This window comes from Lontra canadensis, unplaced genomic scaffold (assembly GCF_010015895.1).
Source record: "Lontra canadensis isolate GAN:19392208 unplaced genomic scaffold, GSC_riverotter_1.0 scaffold219, whole genome shotgun sequence".
Classification (NCBI taxonomy): Eukaryota; Metazoa; Chordata; class Mammalia; order Carnivora; family Mustelidae; genus Lontra; species Lontra canadensis.
In genome coordinates this window covers 353,467-374,880 of record NW_022631213.1, presented here as the reverse complement: position 1 = coordinate 374,880, position 21,414 = coordinate 353,467, and the positions used below count along the sequence as shown (strand labels likewise).

General features: G+C 50.6%; 1 protein-coding gene across 1 annotated transcript; it reads left to right on the top strand.

Annotated features, from left to right (window-relative positions):
* Window positions 1–6,506: 6,506 nt before the first annotated feature.
* On the top strand, window positions 6,507–20,138 carry LOC116862065 (ubiquinol-cytochrome-c reductase complex assembly factor 2). The gene is made up of 4 exons (XM_032849141.1): window positions 6,507–6,680; window positions 16,244–16,318; window positions 17,157–17,226; window positions 19,953–20,138. Exons 1-4 carry the CDS (start codon window positions 6,543–6,545, stop codon window positions 20,078–20,080), a joined length of 411 nt encoding a protein of 136 aa, XP_032705032.1. The 5' UTR covers window positions 6,507–6,542; the 3' UTR covers window positions 20,081–20,138.
* The last annotated feature ends 1,276 nt before the right edge of the window (window positions 20,139–21,414 follow it).

The window sequence follows — 21,414 nt, the reverse complement described above, 5'->3', positions numbered from 1 at the left end:
AGAGAAGATGGCAGGCATGGATGTATTTGATCTTCAGAGAGAGTTCACGTTCAAATGGCAAAAGAGGTGAGGGGGCCCTAAATATCCAGCACCCGGCAAGTATACACCGAACTAGGCAGCTCTCCCCTGCTGATCTTTTTGCCAAGCACTGGCGAAGATCCAGCACTTGGGAGTGAAGATTCTAGGCAAGGAGGCAAAGGTTCCACACATGATCTGATAACAAACCACACAGAGACAGTACCCTGGGATACAGAGGACTCATCTGTGTGGTACAGAGGATCAGTCCCACACGCAGAAGAGGTCGGCCCACAGCCAACAGAGAAATGCACATCGCCTGACAGCCAACCCTCATCACAGAAACTGTTGGAGGAGGTGAGACTTCACTTAGGCCCTGAACAGTGACAAGAATGGAGAAGGGGCTGGCTGAGCGGAGGGAAGGAGAAGCCCAGCCTGCTCAGGAGTCTGTAGACAGACCAACCCACCCAGAACGGGCGTTTGGTGGCTGGGAGTAGTAGAGCAAAGAAGAGAGAAACAGAGTGAGCCCAGAGGGTGGAGACACTTGAAAATCTGGCCGAGGAGCTCATGTGTTTGTGATTACGTTAATCTGTCCTTCCTTCCCTCCATTCATCCAACCAAGGAATATTCTCCGAGCGCGTGGTACATATGGCCCAGTGCTGGGACCTAGGCAAGAAACAAGGAAGGGTGAGGGTCAGGTCATTATCCTGAAAAAACCTTATGACTTAATGAGAAGATGAAGACCCTCATGTGAAAATATCAGAGGTGCTTCAACAAGGCCTGGGGGCCATTTGCTCAGCCATCCAGAGTGCTGGCCAGGAGAGACAGTGAGGGCTCAGTGCCACATGGGGAGATCACAGAGGCGGTGTCTGAGCTGTGCCTTGAAAGGGAGGCAAGACTGAGAGGTGATCAAGAAGGCGAGCATTAGGGACAAGCACAGCAAAAGGAATCAAGTATTTTGCTCAGGGAACAGCGGGGTCGGGACTGGCCGCAGGTGTTGATGTGAAGAGGCACCAGGAGAGATTAAGATGAAAATGGAGAAAGCCCAGCACTGAGGACTGTCAGGGACCTCCGAACCTTCCGCTTCTACCACTCCCTCTTGTCTGGAAGCCTGGAAGGGCCTCCTCCCGCCTGGCCTTCCTTCCCCCAAACTGGGGAGCTCTCTTCTGAACTAAGAAACACAAGGGTGTTAGTCAGGGTGGGCTAATTGTTACAACAAACAATCCCCAAGCAACAGTAGCTTTGTATTCCCGTCGGGTTGGTCAGCAGAGAAAGAGCCTCAGCTCTGCACGGTCCCCCACGGACCTTCCATCTCGTGACTCCAGCACCTCCAGTCAACCACGAGGCCTGAAAGTCAGACGGCACTCAGGAGGCACACCCCCATTCCAGAGGCAAGAACCAGCCATGGGCCCTGCCCAGATGCCAGCAGGCTGAGATGTCGTTTAACCATATGCCTGGAAAAGGAAATGGGTTTGATGAGAAGCTAGCCAGTCTGTTATAACCTCCTAAATCCTCAAGTCAAATCGATACCTGATTTAAGGAGGGAGAAGGAGAGACATAAAGAGTGAGTGGGGACGTGGAGGGGCAGAAGCAAGGGCCTGCCAGTGCCAGGGCTGTGGGCTCTGACGCAGATCCTTCCCCTTCAGCTGTGTCCTTTGACGTTCCGCGTGAGTCCAGAGAGCTGAGAGACTTCTTCCCGTCTCCCCACCTCAGTTGCCCCATCTGCCCCCCAGGAACTCTCACTTGGTCCCTAAGACAGGTGCTGAAGAGCGGCAACCGCTCCTGCCCTCCCCAGCAGGGAGGCCAAGGACAGCCAGGGAGACAGTCACCCAGGCCTGCCTCCCTCCCTCTGGTGCTCCCGATTCGAGGGAAAAGGAGGCTGGAGAGCAGAATGTTATTACAGCTTTTCCATGACGCAATGTCATCAGGAAGCCCTGGGCCTCTGGGCAGCACCCTAGCAGGTCCCATCACTCTTCCCAGCTGCACGGAGCCTTGTAGCCCATGCTGGAAAGGGCAGGAAGCGGACTCATAAAACAAATGGCAAGGCAGGACCACTCATCAGCAGCTCTTCAAAATGATCTAAACTCTGACTTTTGATTTAAATCTGCATCCACTGTGGCCAAAAACATAAAATAGAAGATGAGGGAAAGAACTAGAATGAAGGCTTGGGTGCCAAGAACTAGAGGGGAGGGAGGGAGGCATAGACAGTCCTGGGACAATACCAAGTTGAGTGCCAGCCAGGCGGGCTGACTTGCAGCCAGGTTGGGTCCTTTTCATTATGCATCGCTCAGAACGTCTCCCTTCTGTTACTAGGCTGCCGTAAAATGGGACAGGAGCTTCGAGAGCTAATCCGAGGACCAAATCCAGACATCTACCTGCTCCTGATGGCCCTTCACCTTTCTCCCTCAGACCTCTAGAGAGGAGTGTCTCACGGGGGCAGGTGGGGAGACCCGGGTCCAGACTCTGACGTGACCTGTTCTCTTCAGAGGCATTTAGTGGGAAAGCCTCTGTCAGGGCCTGTTGTCAGAGAGTGGCGAGTGTTCTACAGGGACCCAGAGTGGCAGGGCCACTCCTTGAAATGGGTGACAGGGAAGGCCTCTCTGAAGGGACATCCACTAGAGCGAAAGGAGCGAGGCAGGGCCTAAGGCAGATGACAGATGTCTCCAACAAGTGTCGGGGCTTTGGGTACGCTGGGCTGAGCTTTAGGCCACTGTGAGCCTAATAGGTTCACTGGGATACCGTGAACACCTGTGAGTCTTGAAAAACAGCTCCCCTCCAGACAAAGGCAGCTATCTCCCACCGGCCTGCTCCTTCCGGTTCAACTTTATGCAGGGGCATGAACCTAACTTCTCCCTCACCAAGTCCAGGCCCACTTTTTATGGTAACATAGCTGGGATGGGCAGCCGATCATTTCCTCCGGTTGAATAAGTTGAAAGAAGAAAAATCGGGCAGTCGTGCCCCACAATACAGCTAAGTATTTAATTCGTTTTGAATGTTTACATTATTAACACCAGCATTACAAAACGGTATTTTTACTTTCAATGTGCAATGATTTAAATGTGCAATTCAGTGTCTCAATTACTGGGATCGTTAGAACTTGAAACACTGAAGCCGTGCTCCCTCCCCGAGGTGCCTGTTTCTATAAAGAGCTACCAGAGGACTCCGCGGAGCTGAAATACCCGCCCTGTTCCAAATGGATCCGGAGGTACAGCCCTGGTGGGGGTTTTCAAGAAGCCGGGGGAGCTTGCATTCAGTGTAGAATGAGTGACAGTCAGCAGGTGGGTGTTAAATGGTCATCAACTCCCTGGGGACTGGCCCCGCCAAGTCATATTCCAGGCGGTGCCTATTAATGTGTCCAGAAGGGCACTGGGTGACTGACAAGCCAGTGGGCCCGGACTCTGGCTCAAAACACCCACACACATGAAAAGGTGGGGGGGCACAGGTAACACAAGACTGGAGAGGACCCTAGAGCCCCTTAGGAAACTATAATGCATCCCAAAAGACGCCATGCACGCAGCTCCTGTGATAATACTGAAGGGGCATCCTGATGGCGGGGGTGAGAGTATAGGCTCTGGAGTCAGTTGGCTGGGGTTCGAGTCCAGGTTCCGCCACTTACCAGCTAGTGACCTTGGCAAGTCCGCATCCTCTCTGTACCTGAGTCATCACCTCTGTAAAATGGGGATAATAGCAGTCCTTCTCTCTGAGAGCCATTCCAAGCACGAATGAGTTACTACTGTATGAGGCATTTAGAACAGAGTCTGACACAGAGCAAATAGTCAGGTGTCACTTTATCATTAGAATGCCTGTTTTTTAAGACGAAGAACTGAAGATCAGAGAGATTAAATTACCTATCATATGCTGGCTGTTCTGAAGGCTTCTGTTCTGCCAGGAAGCCACTCTTGCCCCTTCTGTGACTAGGGTCTCTCTCATACACAGGCCTCCTCCAGACCACCCAGAACCACCCCTGCCCCAATCGCTGTGGACCCAGCACCCTGCTTTGAATCTCTCCCTAGCACTTATTGTACCCGAAATTATCTTACTCATTTACTAAATGACTTAATATATATAAAACATTGTTATTATCATTATTACATGTCTGTTCAGTTGTTGTCCGTCTCCACCCACTTACATGTAAACCCCACAAGATCAGGGCCCTCGCCTGTCCTGTCCACCACTGGGAAGGAGCTCAGGGGCTGCTTCATGGGTGTGTAACCTCTGCAGTCACACAGGGCCCTGAACTCCAAAGAGCCCCATACTTGGCTTAATGCTCCATGGTTACTGTCTCAAATTCCTTTTTTTTTTTTTTAAGAGATTTTATTTATTTGAGAGAGAGAGCACGCAAGAGAGCACAAGTTGGGGGGGGCGCGGTGCGCAAAGGAAGTGGGAGAGGGAGAAGCAGACTCCACGCTGACCAGGGAGCTCTACGCAGGGCTCAATCCCAGGACACCAAGATCGTGACCTGAGCCAAAGGCAGACGTTTAACTGACCAAGCCATCCAGGTGCCCCTGTCTTGAAATTCTTACTATTTTAACAAGGAGCTTTCTATTTTCACCTTCTACTGGGCCTCCACAAATTACACAGATAGTGTAACCAATGAATGGATGAAGGAATGAATGAATGAATGGGCAAGCCCACATTCCAACCCAGGTCTGTAAGACTCCAAGGCCTCACTCCTGAACCACCAAACCAAACTAGCCTCCAGTGGAGATAAGAGAGGTGGGCAGGGCAGTCTGAACCAGGAACAAACACAACCCACCTAGAAGAAGCTGTTCTGGGGAGGGGAGAGCCTTAGAAGGAGACACTGATTTGAGTTTCCTGGATGTCTAGTTGTTATTCTCAACCTCTCATTCCACTTGCGCCTCAAGTGGGGTAAAGACCATTTGCTGCCACCTCACGATACTCTTCCTCTCACTGAAGACAGAGGGACCTCAGTCCCTGCGTCCTAGGGACACTGTCAGCCAACCAGGTGCTCTTCAAAGCCACAGCTGTGGTCAGGCCTCAAGCAAATGACAAGGCCTCTAGGCACTCAGCACAGCCCTAGGCGCCTGGAACTTGACAGTAAACAGATATAATCCTTGACCTTTAGGTCTCATGGCAGCCATCAAAACTCTGTGGCTAAATAGACAGCTGATGAGGAGGATAGAGCTGGGAGGTACTGCTGGACTGGGAACGAAGGGGGGGGCCCCAAAAGCCTCATTTTCCACTCCTCCTGAGCTCTCCTAACCTCAGGCAGGCACTCCCTGAACTCATTTACCTCAAGTGGACATTGCACACCCCAGATCCCCAGAGGTTCTCATTCAATAATAGGTCTTTACTCTTACCACCTTCAGAACACTTCAAAGCTGATCCTTGTTAAAACCACCCATTTATCTTTCCTCAGATTAAACCCCTTCCTCCTCTTCTCTCTCCCATTCCTCCCCCAGGCCTGGCTCTTGCTGCTCAGGAACCTTTCATTCCCACTTATCCAGATCCTAACCATCCTTCATGGTCTGGCTCAAATGCCATCTCCTGCAGAAGCCATCTCTGATCTTTCTCCCCTTATTCCCCTGAGCAGCTAGAAGTAGTATTTCTTTCTCCAAACTCCCCAGCATTCTCTGACATTTCCATTAAAGTCCCTGTCAGTTTGAACTTGTATTCGGGTTGTGTACACTACTCAACAGTCCACTCCTTGAAGGCAAGAGTCTCCTGGATTTACCTTTACAAAGTAGGCGGGTGAGAAGGAAGAGGTTTGGGGGAAGCTGGGTGTTGTATGCATGGGATGGTCCTGGCTCAATGCAGGATCCTGAAGACAGAGCCCGGCTCAGCTTAAGGAAACTGGTGGGGGTATCTTGAAAAGAAAAATGATGACATCCCACATGATGCTGCAGCTGGAGATGTATAAGAAAAGAATTGGTAAAACAAGTTTCCCAGGCTGAATCAACCCAGCTGACTTTGCTCAAGCTGGGAAATCTGTGCCTCCCAGGGACACGTGCCCGGTGTGGGGAGGGGAGCTCTGAAATGATACTAAAGGGCTGGGGACAGAGGAGCTAGAGCTAAGGAGCAGTACCTAGTGCTAATGACAAGCACAGAGGCTGCGATAGGAGATGGGGAGGCGAACAACTTGCGCGTGCTATGTGATTAAATTCATACATATCTTCATCGAATAACAACCTGTATTTACATGCAAATGTATTCGTTTATGTAAATTAGCAGAGGTCTCGGAGGAAGTTTGTTAGTCTGGAGCTCGTGCAAGCATTGAAAAAAGAGAAGCAAACCTGTCCCTGGGGTACACCGCGTCTGACGGGCCCCTGGGAGATGAGCGGGTTCCAGGAGGAGGAACACTGAACTAGCTCGGCTCGAAGAGACAGGAGAGCAGCGCCCCACTCCGGAGAGCAGCGCCCCACTCCGGACAGCGCGCGGGCGCCCGCGAACTCGCGCATGCTCACTCCTCCCTTCCCTCTTCCCCGGGAAACTGGCGAGCCTATGTGCGCAAGCGCCAACTTTCGCGCCAACTCCTCCCTCAAGGGCGGGGACAAACGGGGCCCAAAATGGCGGCCAGCCGCTACCGGCGTTTCCTTAAGCTCTGTGAGGAATGGCCAGTGGACGAGACCAAACGGGGCCGGGACTTGGGCGCTTACCTGCGGCAGCGGGTAGCACAGGCCTTTCGGGAGGGAGAGAACACCCAGGTGACCGGACTGTGGGGTCCGCCTGCAGCGGGGTGGCGGTTGGGGCGAGGGGCGGAAAGGACGAGGCACGGGCGGGGCCGACGAGCGGGCGAGCAGTGGGGTCCACGCATGCGCGAGCCTTCCCTCCCTGGCCGCACGTGCGCGCGGACCCTCCTGTACCCCACCACCCCTCCCGGAACTGCAGAGAGCGACGACCCAGCATTTTATTCAGTGCTCTTCTCTGGCTGCACTTTGGAATTACTGAAGACGCTTTTTAAAAATCTAGGTGTCCGGAACCGTACAGCCTTATTGAATTAGAACCTCTGGGGTTGGGGCCTTGGCCTCATATTTGGTAACTTTCACCAGATGATTCTGGGTGCAGCCAGAGTTGAGATGGCGTCAGTTACAGGCTTAGAGCTTCCCTGACATGGTGCTGTTACCTCGCAGTGTTGTGCAGTGACTGAGCCGAACCTCAAGGACCTCTGCAGGGCCCCAGCTAAGCCTTTGTGTGCTCTCTGGGCCCCTGTAAGTCCATGCAGCAGGTTTGGACCTCAATCCCCGCCCCTGTGTGAGTCATAGACCCTACCTTCTTGCTCTCCTCCAGGTTGGTGCTAGGGCGGCTGTGGGGCTCAATCATATACAGCTCATACTCATCGATCACCCACCATGTGCTGGGAACTGTGCCAGGTGCTGGGGGAGACAGCAGTGAATTAGACAGAAGAGGTCGTGTCCTCTTCTGTCCTCTTCAACTTCAACTGAAGTTGGAAGTTTACATTCTCGTCTGGGACACAGTAAGCAAGTAGACAGTGGTAAGATAGTCCAGGTCAGTCCTGTGTTGGATGTCAAATAGAGTAGCATGATAGAAGGGTAATACTGGTTCTGATACAGAAGGCCTGGCCCAGAAGGTGACACATAGATGAGACCTAAGGGAAGAAGATGAGCTGGCTGTAAACGTGGTGGGAAGGGCATTCCAGGCAAAGGTCCTAGGCAGGAAGCAGACTGGCGTGTTAAGGAACAGAAAGGAAGCCAGAGTGGCTGAAGGGGAGTGAGTGAGATGGAGTTGCTAAGAGTTGAGGTCAGAGGAGGACAAGGGCCAGGCGCAGTAGGGTGTTAACAGGCTCTGGTTAGGAGTTGGCTTTTATCGTAAGGGCAGTGAGAAGCCATTGGGGAGGTTTGTGAAAACTGACGTGACCTAATTTATTTGTTTTAAAAGATCATTCTGGTTGCATATGCTGAATGGATTATAGCCGGCAAGGATAGGAACAAGGCAGCTGGAGAAAAGGCTACTCTGGCAAGAAATAATGGTGGTTTGGATGAGGGAGGCAGCACAGGAGACGGAGTGGTGCACTGTGAAGGTTGCTTCAGTGAGACTTGCTAATATAGTGGATGTGACGTAAAGGGGTAAAGAGAAACCAGTGAGAGCACCTAGATTTTTTTGGCCTGAGCAAGTGGGTGGGAGGAGGTGCCGTTTACTGGGACGAGAAAGACTAGATGAGGAGCAGGTGTGGGAAGAATGTCTTGAGTTCGGTGTTAGACATGTTAAATTTGAGATGCCAAGTGGACTTACCTCCAAGTGGAAATGTCAAGGAGGCAGTGAGATATATTTGAGCCTGGGGCTCAGGCAAGAGGTCAGAGGTAGGAACACACAACCTGAAGAAAGGACTTTTGCCAAACTTGGCCACTACCTGTCAAAGCAGGAACATGTTTTTTTGCAGCTTAGCCCAACAAAGAGCCAAGCCAGACCACCTCAAGGAGCAAGAACATGCCCAGTGGTATCATTGAAACCAAAGTTCAGACTTGGGGGAGGGCATGGATGAAGTGCCTGGCTCTGGGCTTGGGGAAGGAATGAGGGGCCACTACGCTGATACACCTTTTACAGTGGTCTTCACTGTTCTGACATAAATCAAGATCTTGAAGGCAAGAATTGTATCTAGTTCCAACTTTACAAACTCCATAGACTTTTCTAGGGCTCTGCTCCCTACGTATTTTTAGTGTGAGCCTCCTGGGAATAGAGAGGGTGCCATTTATTTTCTCCCCCTACCCTAGTGTCTAGCATGGTTCTTGGCACATAAAGGACAACCAGTAAATGTCTGGATGGACAGATTGAATAAATGATCGGTTATGACTCATGATACAAAAATCATTTGAATACAGTTGCAGGTGTGGCAGAACTAGGTGGAGAGAAATAGCTAAGAGTGAGAAGGAATAGTTCTGTGTCCTGAGTGGTGAGAATTTGAGAGCTTGCTGTGTGGGGGGAACCTTAGGAACTCCAGAAGGGCGACAGAGCCTGGTCCTTACCGTCAAGAAACTTACCAGTCAGGTAGACCTGCAATTTACTGGACTGACATTCAGGTGGTGAAAGCAGCCAGCAGGGAGGCAGACAGAGACCGGAGGAGGTGAGAGAGTGTGACGTTTGCCTACTTGACTTAGTGTTAGAGGACCCAGAAAAGCTTTCTCTTTTGGAGTTGTCATTTTTTGTCATCACCTGGGGAGATAGTTCTAATCAGCCGAAGGCCCACACAGATTTGAGTCATAGTTTTAAATGCAGGTCATGGCTTTGTCGATGGTTCTGGAGCCGCTGATGAATGCATCCCTAGTAGAGCGAACCAGTATATCATGGGGGCAGCAAGCACATTACTCAGGACCATTGTCATAGTACCTCATCCTCGTGGCACCTGAGAATGCTCCTGGGCTTAGTAAATCTTGGTGATAATTTGTAGAGGGAGCAGCCCCTTGCCAGAACGGAGAACAGCACTGTGAGTCACTCCCACTGACACCCCGATCAAGCTTGAGAAAGAAAGGTGGTTCTGGTAGACTCTTCATGAAGCTGGCAGCCGGCAGCGAGCGTTAGACGCAGCTGGCCGATGGGTGGGGAGCTCCCCCTTGGTTATGCCAGTTGCTAGAAAGATCGGACTAGAGGTGGATGCAGCTCTGCTCCCCAGCCTCCTTGTTCCTGTTGAGGAGAGAGGCAGGCAGTCCTCTCAACCCTCTGGCTTCCTGCATGATAACAGTACCACTGAACACATGGCCTGGCATGCTTTTGCAGGCATATTCTCATTTAATTTCATCCTCAGTGCAGCTGAGGAAGGTGGCCATCACTTAATTCCCATTTTACAGACAAGGAAACAAAATCAGAAACCTAAAACAACTTACTCAGGGTCCTCGGGGAGTCAGTGAGACAAGTAAGCAACAGAGCCAGCTGTGCCAATCCTGATCCGGCGTTGCCTCCTTGGTGCCTCCTCTCTTTTCAGCTGCCATTTCTTCCGAGTTCTTTCTTGCTGAAAAGACCTCTCGTTCCGTGAACATGAAGCCACCCCTTTTCCCTCATGCCCTCTTCAAGCCAATGACAGGTTTGCCAAAGAAGTAAATATCTCCTGCTTGTTTACCTACCTGCTTTGCTTTGCCCCAGCCACGACCCCCCTCGTACGGATTGGAAGAAAGATGACCCTCAGGTGGGATATCAGTGCAGAAGGGCCGGACTCACTAGAAAGCAAATCAGTCATTCAGACTTGAACGCAGAGTACAAAAACCTCCGCCTCCATTAATACCACTTCACTTTGCCCTTTGGGGAGCCTCACGGTCCACCCAGAACCCACCAAGAGGGAGGCGATGGTGGGAAGCAGGAACGCACTTAACACCTCTTACACCCTCGGTCCTTTTGTGCAGTATTCTGAAAGTTAATGGTTATGGGTTTTGCCCCCTCTGAATGCAGTTTCTTCAAGGAAACACGTCCCCTGCAGCACCAAGCGCTCAATAAAAGAATCACAACGTGGGGGCAGGTGGAAAACAACTCTGATTGTTGACTTAAGTACAGGGAAAGGGGCCAATCCTTCTCGTGAGTTCTTTAGGCGCACAGGCAGCTTCCTGAAAGATCCCTGACTGCACACCCGCACCCGCTAATCTAGCATGGGTCATGGCTCTGGGGAACAGCCTGGAAACGCGGCCACCCAGGAAGGGGCTCACCCACCACTGAGTTCTTGCATCATACCTGGGTTTAAATCCTATCAGCCTCGTTTGAGAAAAGTTGAACTGTGTCTTGGGTTTGCAGTAATGTAAGTGATAGTTTCAGGTCTCAGGGGAGAGTATAAAAGTTGTATGTAATTCTGTTGTCTTGGTCACCTGGCGGAGCCCTGGACTCTGGCTTTCCTCAGTGTGGCAGGGAGCCAGCTCCATCCACCATTGCCTGGCCGGTGCTGGTCGCCAGGACAGCACCTCAGCCATGCCCATGCCCCGCTCTGTGGGGCCCCAGAAGGCCAGTGTCCGAGGCATGGCCTAAGGACAGATTGTGCTATTTTTAGCTACAATCTGGAACCCACTGCAAAATAGGAGTTGTGAGGAAACTCATCTGTGAGAGGGAATGCAGACGTCTCCATCTTTTTCCTCCTCTCCCAGTTCCAGGCAGAGCTAGAGCGACTCAAGGTAGTGTTTAGGCCACGGGATGGCAGCTTTCTGTGCTCAGTTAAAGATACAGGTGCTCGTCCTCCTAGAGGCATAAATTAGGGACCCACCTAAAGTGGTCATGGCTCTGGGGAACAGCCTGGAAACGCGGCCACCCAGGAAGGGGCTCACCCACCACTGAGTTCTTGCATCATACCTGGGTTTAAATCCTATCAGCCTCGTTTGAGAAAAGTTGCTTTACTCGGAGCCCTGTGGGTCTGCCTGTTGCCTCCCCGATGAGTGGCAGGCAGGTGTGTGAGGTCTTCACTGTCCTCCGATCATTGGTGCCATCCTGTGTTCTGCCTCTCACGGCACGGCAGCCTGTGCCCTGGCCTCCCATTGCCTCCCAAATGGGCCGCCATGCAAGTGGTTCTTAACCTCAGAATCTAGTGCACCGTGGACACCACCCCCCAAGATGCACAAGGCTTGCCAAGATTTGTTGCCCCCCCCAACCCCAGCCCTTGAAGCACTCCTTGGCTCAGCTTAAGACCCTGCTTTGCCTAAAACATCCTTGTCCCCTGCTTTTTCACACGTCCTCCAGCCACTCCTCTGATCCCCATTCCACCCACCCCCCGTTCCTTGCCTCTGCACACTGTGGGACTCTGGCTCCCACTCTGAACTGTCATTGCGCTGAAACTCAAGACCTCTGCCACCCCTGCCCTGTCAGCCAGGCCCGGTGACCCGCTCCCACCCCTGATGTCCTGTATCCTGGTGCTCAGTTACACGCTACCCCTGGGGCCATGTTTGATATTTAACGCATGCCTGACTTGTCTCCTCAGCTTGATTTCCAATTTCTCCAAGGCCGAGGCTGGGTCTTTATTGTCCCCTTGCAGCCCCCCAGCAGAGCACTCTGCCTAGTAGGTGCTCAAGAAATAGATTTGCACTAGAATTGAAGGGGGCAGGCTCCCATAACGGAATGAACTCATTTCAGAAGTTCATTACCAAGCCATGAAAACCTTTTTCATAGATCCTCCTGGACCGAATCCAGCTCTACCTTAATTAGCAAAGCAATTTGCAACACCCTTTCCCAAAAGTGCTTATGCGTCCCTTTGTGTGACTAGAATCCGGGCCGCTGTGTGGACCGATTGCAGTCACCACCCAAAATTCAATTTTGAAAATCGAAATCAGTGCCTGTGGCACTGATGTAGATTTGTATGTATAAAAGTTTAATATGGTAAAGAGAAATTTACTGACGACTGAGCAGGGGAAATGCAAAAGGAGCAAAAATAGAGCCATAAAGGACACTATGTCAGTTGAACATCTATTTCATTCACATTTAGGGAGCAGAGCTGAATTTTTCATAATGTCGCACGGCTGCCTTCTTCAAACCCAGAGCTGCTATTAGTCCTGAAATGTCCGTAATCTCATTAGGTGTGAATGCAAAATCAGGTAATTTAAAGCTTGTATATAAGAATATTTCTAAAAGTGCACAGAACATTTCATCAGGCAAACTGTATATTTCCAAATTCAGAAACATTTGCGCTGGAGTCTGTGAATAAAGTGTAGGATGTAGGAGTGTGACAGGGCTTCTGGAATCAGATATTTCTACCGATAATCCTTTTAAATGGTAAATAAGACTTTTTTTCGTGGGGAGCTTGGGTTGGATGTGCCCAGGGCAGGAATTAGCTGGAGCCGCATCTGCCCTTAGGCAGTCACACCTGGCCAGAAATTAGCACTCTGACCTCTCAAAATCACCTCCTCATCACCTCCTTGGAGCTGCTCTTACAGCCTCATACACACACCTTCTGGCCTCAGATAAGAGGTTGGGTGACCAATTCATTTTTTGGTGTTTGGTTCTTGTTAGGTGTTTGGTTCCTTCTCGGATTGTTAATGGAGCACAGGGCATTATATAAAATATCTAGGAGGCTGTGTCGTAAATACTGAAGGAATTTTAAGAGGTTGAGGGAGCTCAGGCCATCCCATTGTTTTTGCATTCAGACCCTATGCTCTTTGCCCTCCTGGGAGCAGTGCTCTACAGGGGTGACCCCGGCCTCCCTCTGTGCCCCTGCAGAGATGGGAAGGAAGAGGACACCTCATTCTCTCAAGGCTTTAGTAGGAGGTTGCCCAGTTGCCCTGTGGTCACCATTAGAGAAGTTGGAGGAGAAGCAGGAGGGGAACTTATGTGGAGTGATCTCCCATGCCTTCATTACTTCCATGCCTAGCCACACCCCAGTGGTCACATCGGCGAGGGCAACACTGATCTGCTGAGAACACCCCCATTGCCTCATCCCCCCAGGGTGTGTGCTTTCCAGCCAACCCCCTGCCTGCAGAGCCCCCACTTCCCTCAGGTAGCCCCTGCTCGTCCTCAGCCATGATCCTCCCGCTGGCCGGTCTCCCCTGGCAGTGTCCACAGCAGTCCTCATTGCACTGCCACCAGGATTACCTGTCTCCAGGGCTGTCCCGAACACTTCCGCTCTTCCCCTTGTAGTCCGTGAGGTGGAGACCGGCATTGCCTACCAGAACTGTTCACTACCAGTAACACTAAGAAAAGCAAATCACTCACATCGATCAGAGTCCAGGCCCCAACTTCAGAGCAACCCAGGCATCGCCTCGTTTTTCCTCGCACCGCCCTCAGAAATAGGGACTATTATTATCTTTCCTTATAAAAGAAAGGTTAAGTTGGCGGGTATGCTTCAAAAATGTCAGTGCTTGAAAGACAAAAGGCCGGGAAACCGTCCCGGCTGAAAGGAGAAAGCTACATGACAGATAAATGCCGTTGGTAATCCTGGGCCAAAAGGAAATTTTTTTTTTTTTAATGTAAGGATTATAACGGAAACAATGGACAGAACTGGAATATGGATGATGAACTAGATCAAAGTGTTGCATCAATGTCAGGTGTCCTGAATTTGATCACTGAACCATGGTTATGTAAGAGAAATGCCCTTGTTCTCAGGAAACCCACGGAAATATTATGGCACGAAGGAGCGTCACGCTCCAACTTACTCTCAAATGGATCAGAGGGAAAATACGTATATATAGAGAGAGTGATAAAGCAAATGTGGCAGGTTTTTTCTAAAGTGTGGGGGACGGGGAGATTGCATGATTTGCCCAGCATCCTGGGTCTGATAAGTGAAGGAGCCAAGATTCCAAGGCAGGAGGTGTGACTCCACTGCTCTCCACAGCCACGGAGACCTGCTCATACACAGGGCCGAGCACACTGCAGGTTCTTGGTGCATGATTTTTTTTTTTTTAAGATTTTCTCTCTTTCCTTTTTTTTTTTTTTTTTAAGATTTTATTTATTTGACAGATCACAAGCAGGCAGGGAAGCAGGCTCCCACTGAGCAGAGAGCCCGATGCGGGGCTTGATCCCAGGACCCTGAGACCATGACCTGAGCCGAAGGCAGAGGCTTAACCCACGGAGCCACCCAGGCACCCCTTGATGCCTTATTTTTAAATTTGTAAGTGAGCCCATCCACACAAGAATGAAGACCGCAGGCAAAAGATGAAATGCACGATTTTCTTTTGATAATTGACACAATATTTAAAACTTGGTGCTGGCGTTATTCTCTGTTTCCTTTTGTGTCTCGCACACTCTGTTCTCCCTTCCGTGTTAGCTCGTGGTTATGCACGTTCCGCTGAAACCATAACGTTTGAAATGCTTTCCTCTGAAGTGTGTGCTGCAGAATTCAGTTCCAGCTGGACTTCCCCCTTCCCCTGCCCCAAGAACGCTGCCCTGCAGGGCTCAGGACCCAGTCCCAGCCTTAGGTTTTTCCATCCCATCCTTCTGTTCAGCCCTCAGCGCCAGTCCACCCAAGTAATGCCTTTGATTATTACTCAGCGAACCCTGGCTACCTCCTCAGCCCCAAATCCTCTCTCTTCTGATGTGGCTACCTGGGCCTTGTTGTGATGAGTGGCCTGAACCCAGGGACAGATCAAGTAAAATTACATGATGGATTGTCTTTTTTTGTTGGCTGTGAAGTGGGGACCTCATATGACATGCGCACAGAGGCAGAAACAGAGCGACCTTATTAAAACACTTAACCACCGATTTATTTATGCTTTGCCTTCTTCGAGAAAGGATTTAAGTTGGAAAAATCCATCATTTGAATTCTAGGGAAAAACATAAAAAAACATAAAACATAAAAAACATCATTTGAATTCTAGGGAAAAACACCTTTGTTTTTTTTTTTCCAGGGGAACTTTCAGAATTCTTGGTGGAATCATGCAAGGAACCATAGGTAAAATAATAGTGAGGGCAGAAGGAAGGGAAAACTAAAAAGTGGGATGAACAGGGGCAAACCACCTCACGTCTGCGCGTGTCCATGTTTCTTGCAGTTTCCAGCAAGGGCACCAGGGTATCCTGATTTTTCTCCCTCTATTTGCAAGGCCTCAGTGTTTGTGCCCTCTCCTTTCTAGCAGGACCTAATTGGACTCTCCCTCTGGATTCTCAATTCAACTATCTCATCTTTAACTATAGCCTTCGTCATGTTTCTTTCCTTGTAAAATTGTAATGGCTCACCAAGGATGAAAGCTCAAATGATTTTTTTTTTTGCCTTTCATAAAAGAGTATTTAATACATTTCATATTGAAGGTTTAACTCAAAAAACTCTTGCTCATTCTTCCACCCAAGCTCTTACTGCATATTCAGGCCATCAGCCAGACTGATCTGGTCTGAAACATAGACATCATCCGGGTCTCTTGCTCACACCATCCCTCCACCTAGAAGGCCTCTCTGCTCTTGCTTCTGCTCCCCAACTCCTATGCATCCTTCAGAACCCAGCTCAGTCTCACTCTCGCCATACGCTGAGCCTGTGAATCACCCCTTCGCCCCCCCACCCCGGTTTTTTCCCACACCACCTGAGGTTCACCCTTCTGATACTATGTTTTCATTGCCGTGCCTCCTGCTGCCGCTGGTATGGTGGTCCACTAGTCACAGATGCTCAACAAGCATTTGTTTGCCAGTTGATGGAGTTTTTCCGCAGGCTGGGGAGTGGAGGAGGTCGAGCCATCACAGAAGGGTGATTTCTAATAGCTTTCTCATCACTGGAGCTGGAGGCCAAGTTGGATTCCCACGGAGGGGAGAAGCTGGTGCTAAGTGGCAGGCTGCTTCATTTGCGTTGTGGAAGCGGGGTCCTTCCTGGAGGTGCAGACGCAGGGTGGAAGACGGCTTGTTTGCTTACTTCCTTGGGGGGCTCTGTGTTTTTCAGATTGCAGAGCCTGAGGCCTGTGATCAGATGTATGAGAGCCTAGCACGACTCCATTCAAACTATTACAAACACAAGGTGAGTGGGCCAGTCTTTTTTATATCCCCAGCCCTCGGACTGGAAATGACCAATGAGAGTGAGTGAAAAATCTGATTATACAGTGCTTTGTAAAGAAGTGTGGTTTTGTGCCTTTTAAATGCAACCAGTAATTTCAACCAAGCCAACAAGGGCGCCTGGTAGAGGCTTTTAGGTCACCTAAATAAAAGCTATTTATAATTTTGAGTAACAGCCATATGTTTTATAGACCAGTGTGTGCTCGGGGTGTATCTGACGCCTGTTGGGCCTTACCCATTATTTTCCCATCTTCTCTGATGGAGCTGGCATTTCCCCACACTCGTGATAAAGACGGATGCTTCGGGAACGTCCTGTCAGACAAAGCTGGGCTTTTCCTCAGCCCTGATGTGATTACTGTCAAATTCCGTTCAGCGTGGTTTTCCCCAGGCTGGAACAATGTGTTCAGTAACTAGAGATAGACACACCCAAATGCCTAGCCTACAGGGAAAAGGGATTTCTTCTAAACCCTCACAACTCAGTGTGGGGTCTGTGAGCAGCCATGCACGCATCGCCCTGCCCCCGCCCCCAACTGGTTAGAAATGCAGAATTGGGGTGACCACACCCAGACTTCCTAAATCACACAGGCTACTTTTCCCCCAAGGCTTCTTGGGTCGGTTCAGGCGAGGCCAAGTGACCTCTAGGTGGCGCTGCTCTTCTAGCCCGGCCCCTGGCTTGCGGAGGCTCATGTTGGGGAACTGTGCAGGAAGAGCAAGGCTTCTCAAGGATCATCAGGTCTCTGATGTTGTGCTGCAGAACTAATCTCTCCCCCACCTTCTCTGTCCCCTCTGCCCCGTGTGACCAGTACCCTCGGCCCAGAGACACAAGCTTCAGTGGGCTCTCCGTGGAAGAGTACAAGCTGATCCTGTCCACAGGTATTGACAGCCCTGCTGCCCTTTCTGGTCGGTTTGCAAATGATTCTTTGAGTTTGAGCAGCTAAGGGGAGTTGTCTAATAAGACCGCGCTGCATGATGGAAAGTCTTGTGGAATAGCCCAGAGGAAAATCTGAAGCTTGAGGGCTCATGCTTTTTGGCCATAGAATATGAAGAAGGTCAAAGGCATTATATTAAAAAAGAAAATCCATCTTTAGAGCTTTTAAATTCAAGCCTGGGCAGCAGGGAACAGGGGAATACATATTTGCCAAATGGAAGTAGTTGAAATCAGGATGGAAGGAAAATAATTTTATTTTTATGGTCCTAAGGGGGCTTTATAAACAATGAGGGTTTTAATTAAAACAAAAAGCCATTCAATAAACTTGTATGGGGATATCCGTTGAAGAGTTATCTGACCCAGGGGACGTGGTTTGTGGGTTAGATATGGGTTTAACTAGGTGTATTTGGGAGTTGTTGACAAACCTCAATTAACAGGAAAGGAAATACCTTGCCTAGCCGTCCCCTCCTTACTTCCCCATCTCTATTGTCACCAAAGGCGGAGTTGAGGGTAGTGGCAAGGGGAGCCTAGGTAAAAGTAGGCAGGGTCTGGAAAATTACTATTTTTATTGCCAAGGATACCATATACAAAAATAGGCTAACCTTTTCTGCAAGGGCACGGCCCTGAAACATTTGCCTTCTGGTACCCTAGAAACTTCTCTTTCCTATTCCTCTGGCAGCCTTTCAGCAACTAAGTTTTGGGGATTTGGCCTTCCAGAGAACGCTTAACCTTCTGAACAGAAGTGGTATCACCTGCTATCGTATGTCAGCTCTGATCCTATTTTTGTTACAGTACTCTGGAAAACTGGGGTAAAGATATTTTGGCCAGGCAGAATTACTTTATCGACAGTTTTTAAAAATACGTACATAAATGTATTCCCCTGTCCCTAGGCCCATGCAGTTACCAGCATTGATGCGCTGTGTCACTCTGAGGGCCCCAGAGGGTTTGAACAAAGTTTGAACTTGAAATTAGAATGGAAATAAGTTCCAGAGGCCCAGCCTCCGCCCTTAGCCCCTGGACACCTCTGCGAGTGGGGCGGGGGGGTGAGGAAGAAGCAACAAACTCTGCAGCAAAGGAGGGGGAGTTGGAAGACTTCCACCACTGGCCTGTGGTTCCAACTTGTTCTGGCTGGGAGCTCAGCTCTGGGAAATTTGCTGATAATTTGTTTTCACAATAAGCCTCATATAGTTTTGTTGCAACCGTGTGGCACAAGCTCCTGATTGTTTCCTCTGACAAGGCAAGAATACACACCTTACAGTGTTTGAGGGCCTGGCGAGTCCGAAATGTGGCCAAGGTCTCGGGCCCAAGTGTGTTCCCCTGGGCTTGGGGTCATGGTAGACTCTGAGAGAGTCCTCGTGGCTCGCAAGTGGGCGGGGACCCCTCAGCCTCCCACTTTGTGCCCACAAGACAACCTAAACTTCTGGAAAGATTTCAGGATGGGATGTTGGGTTCATGGCTGAGGTAGAGCGTATGTCCTCGTTTAGTCAAGAGCCCACCGACCATAAATGTAAGTTGCCTTTTTGTTCAGAAAAGCTCTTCTTTTTCTTCTCCAGAAGTTTTGTTAACCAAGGAAAATCTAGGCTATGAAATTAAAACAATACTATGTGAAAATCTAAATTTAAAGTACAGATAAAATTAGGCAGCATAGAACTTTAGCCCTAGAGAGCCTTTAGACGGGTGGTTGGTTGGGGGGTTGGGTGGTGCAAATCTGCCACATTGCCGTGTGACGACGTCTGGAGACATTTTTAGATGTCCCGGCTCAGGGCCGGGTAGGGGGGCTGCTACTGACATCTAGTGGGGAGAGGCCAAGTTGCTGCTAAACGTCTTAGAGTGAGCAGGTCAGCCTCACAACAAAGGACTTGGTGACCCAAAATGTCAGTAGCACCGAGACTGAGAAAGCTGGTTTTGGGGTCTCTGGGATGTGTGTGTGTGTGTGTGTGTGTGTGTGTGTGTGTGTGTTGTGTATGTCCTTAAACAAGGGCCCCACTAGCTCTCATCGACCAGCTCCTTGCCACCTTCATAGCTGAGAAGATGGCCAGCTTTTCCTGAGTGCAGGCCAAGCGCCAAGCAGATTCTCCTCTTACTTTCTTTAGTCCACAACTTTGGAGGCGGGTGTTTTGACCTCCGCCTTACAGATGAGGATTCTGAGGCTAACAGGGTTGAATCATTTGTTGCCCAGTGAGGAGATGATCGGTGGGGATCCCGGGTCCATCTCCCGCTGCCTCCCCGCCCCGGGCCTGCTCAACCCCACAGCATATGGTGGGCCCACACTGCCCGGCTTCATGTCCCAGCTCTGCTGCTTCTGAGCTGTGTGACCTGAGCAAGTTACCTGGCCTCCCTCAGCCTTAATTTCCACATCTAAGAAGTGGAGATGGTAAGGCCTGCCAAGTTTTGAGAGAAGGCCTCTGGGCCTGCGGGATGTGTCGCTGATGGGACAGTGCCATTCCTTTGCTGGTCCTGTGGAACCGGGCAGCGGGGGGGCCCGTGTAGATGTGGGCAGAGGGCACCATAAGGCACAGGGTGCTTTGCGTGGGCCTGCTACGCAGGTACTCCCTCTCACAGACCACGCTGTGTAAAAATCAAGGTGCGCTCAGATGGCAAGAGCCCGTGAGGCCAATTTACCTAATCATATTGCCGACTTCGGTCTATTTCTTGTCTTCCCCTCTTGCAGACACCTTGGAAGAGTTTAAGGAAATGAATAAAGGTATGTGGAAGAAACTGCAGGAGAAGTTTGCCCCCAGGAATCCCGAGGAGAAGCAGAAGGCCTGGGCTCGGCCCTTATCTCGCCCGCGCACCTAAGTGTGGAGTCTTGTACAGTGTCATCATAAATAAAACTGCCCTAATTTCCCCATCGTCACAGTTTGGGAATCTCCTCAGCCTCACAAGAAGGAAGCCCTTGCTGCTCTAAAGAAAGCTGCCTGAGAAGGGATGCCGTCGAGCGTCCGCCCCGCCTGCCAGTCAGGGTAGGGAAGTCTCCAGAAGAGAGGAAATGCGGGTCTCTGTCTGGGCCTGAGAAGGGAAGGTGCGGGGACCTCTGGGCAAGGTGCTTCCTGCGCAGCCACGGGAGCCCCACCTGCCAGCGGGGGTCTGGCTGGCTCCTGGCGAAAATCTCAGGCTCGCTTTTGTTGTAAGAGCTCCTGGGGGAGAGCCAGAAATAGCAGTAAATATCGAAGGCGGCATCCTGTTGCCAGCAGAGAGCAGCAGGAGGTGGTGTGGCGGAGAGATGAGAAGAGCCGGCTTGGCCCTCATTCCCACTGACTGACTCAGAAGGACGGAACCCAGTCCTCTTCCCCTGACCTTGCAGAAAACCCATGTTCCTGGTTGGCTTAAGGGCCAGAGTAGAGCTATGGATGGGCCTTGGCCACGCGGGGCCTCAGATCACTGTGGGCTTCAGCACTCTGGGCAGGTTGTGTGGAAGGGCACGGGACAAAAAACCCTGGGGCCTGAGCCACACAGGGTCACCTTATTATTCCACAGAACCTTAGCTCTTCCGTAAATGTTCATGTTCCCCACTTGAGCTTTCTTCTGTAAAGCACAGAGCTCAGAGAAGGGGTAGGGCAGGGGCTGACGGCGCCCCTCATGGGAAGAAGTGAACGTGAGCTCTTAACCCCATCTGTACCTAGACTCCTCTGTGTGTGCTGAAGTACAGACAATAAAATACACCCAGTTCTCCTGCAACACAGTTCTCCGGCAGTGCTGCAAGATGGGATGCACTCAGGTATCTACCAAGAGCCCGAGGTGAGGCTGGGCTGGTGGGCAAGGGCTCATATTCTGTCCCCTGCCCGTGTGCCGCAGGAACCCCCACAGCCCCTGGGGAGCATAGGAAACAGCATCCCTTCCTCACAGCCTAGAGTTCTATAAATTTATTTAAGGCAATTAACATATTAGTTCTTAGGCCAAAGGATTTGTAAAATGTTACACCAAGAGATAAAACAAGCAGTCCAAAACCAGCCACTCAAACACACCCAGGCCCTGTCATGCGGGCCAGCGACTGTTGTCAGCAGGCCTACTAGGAAGGGGCAGGTCCCAGGAGCAAGGCTCTTCGTCTTCAGGTCAGTCTCCCTGGGGCCGAGCCAGGGGGGTGGCCTGAACGATGAGGTCTTCGTGCTGTCCACAGCAGATCCGAGGCCCAG

Coding starts and splice junctions, on each gene's coding strand:
- LOC116862065 (XM_032849141.1), top strand. CDS start 6,543: ATGGCGGCCAGCCGCTACCGGCGTTTCCTTAAGCTCTGTGAGGAATGG. Junction 16,319..17,156: donor CAAACTATTACAAACACAAG/GTGAGTGGGCCA, acceptor CCGTGTGACCAG/TACCCTCGGCCCAGAGACAC. Junction 17,227..19,952: donor CAAGCTGATCCTGTCCACAG/GTATTGACAGCC, acceptor CCCCTCTTGCAG/ACACCTTGGAAGAGTTTAAG.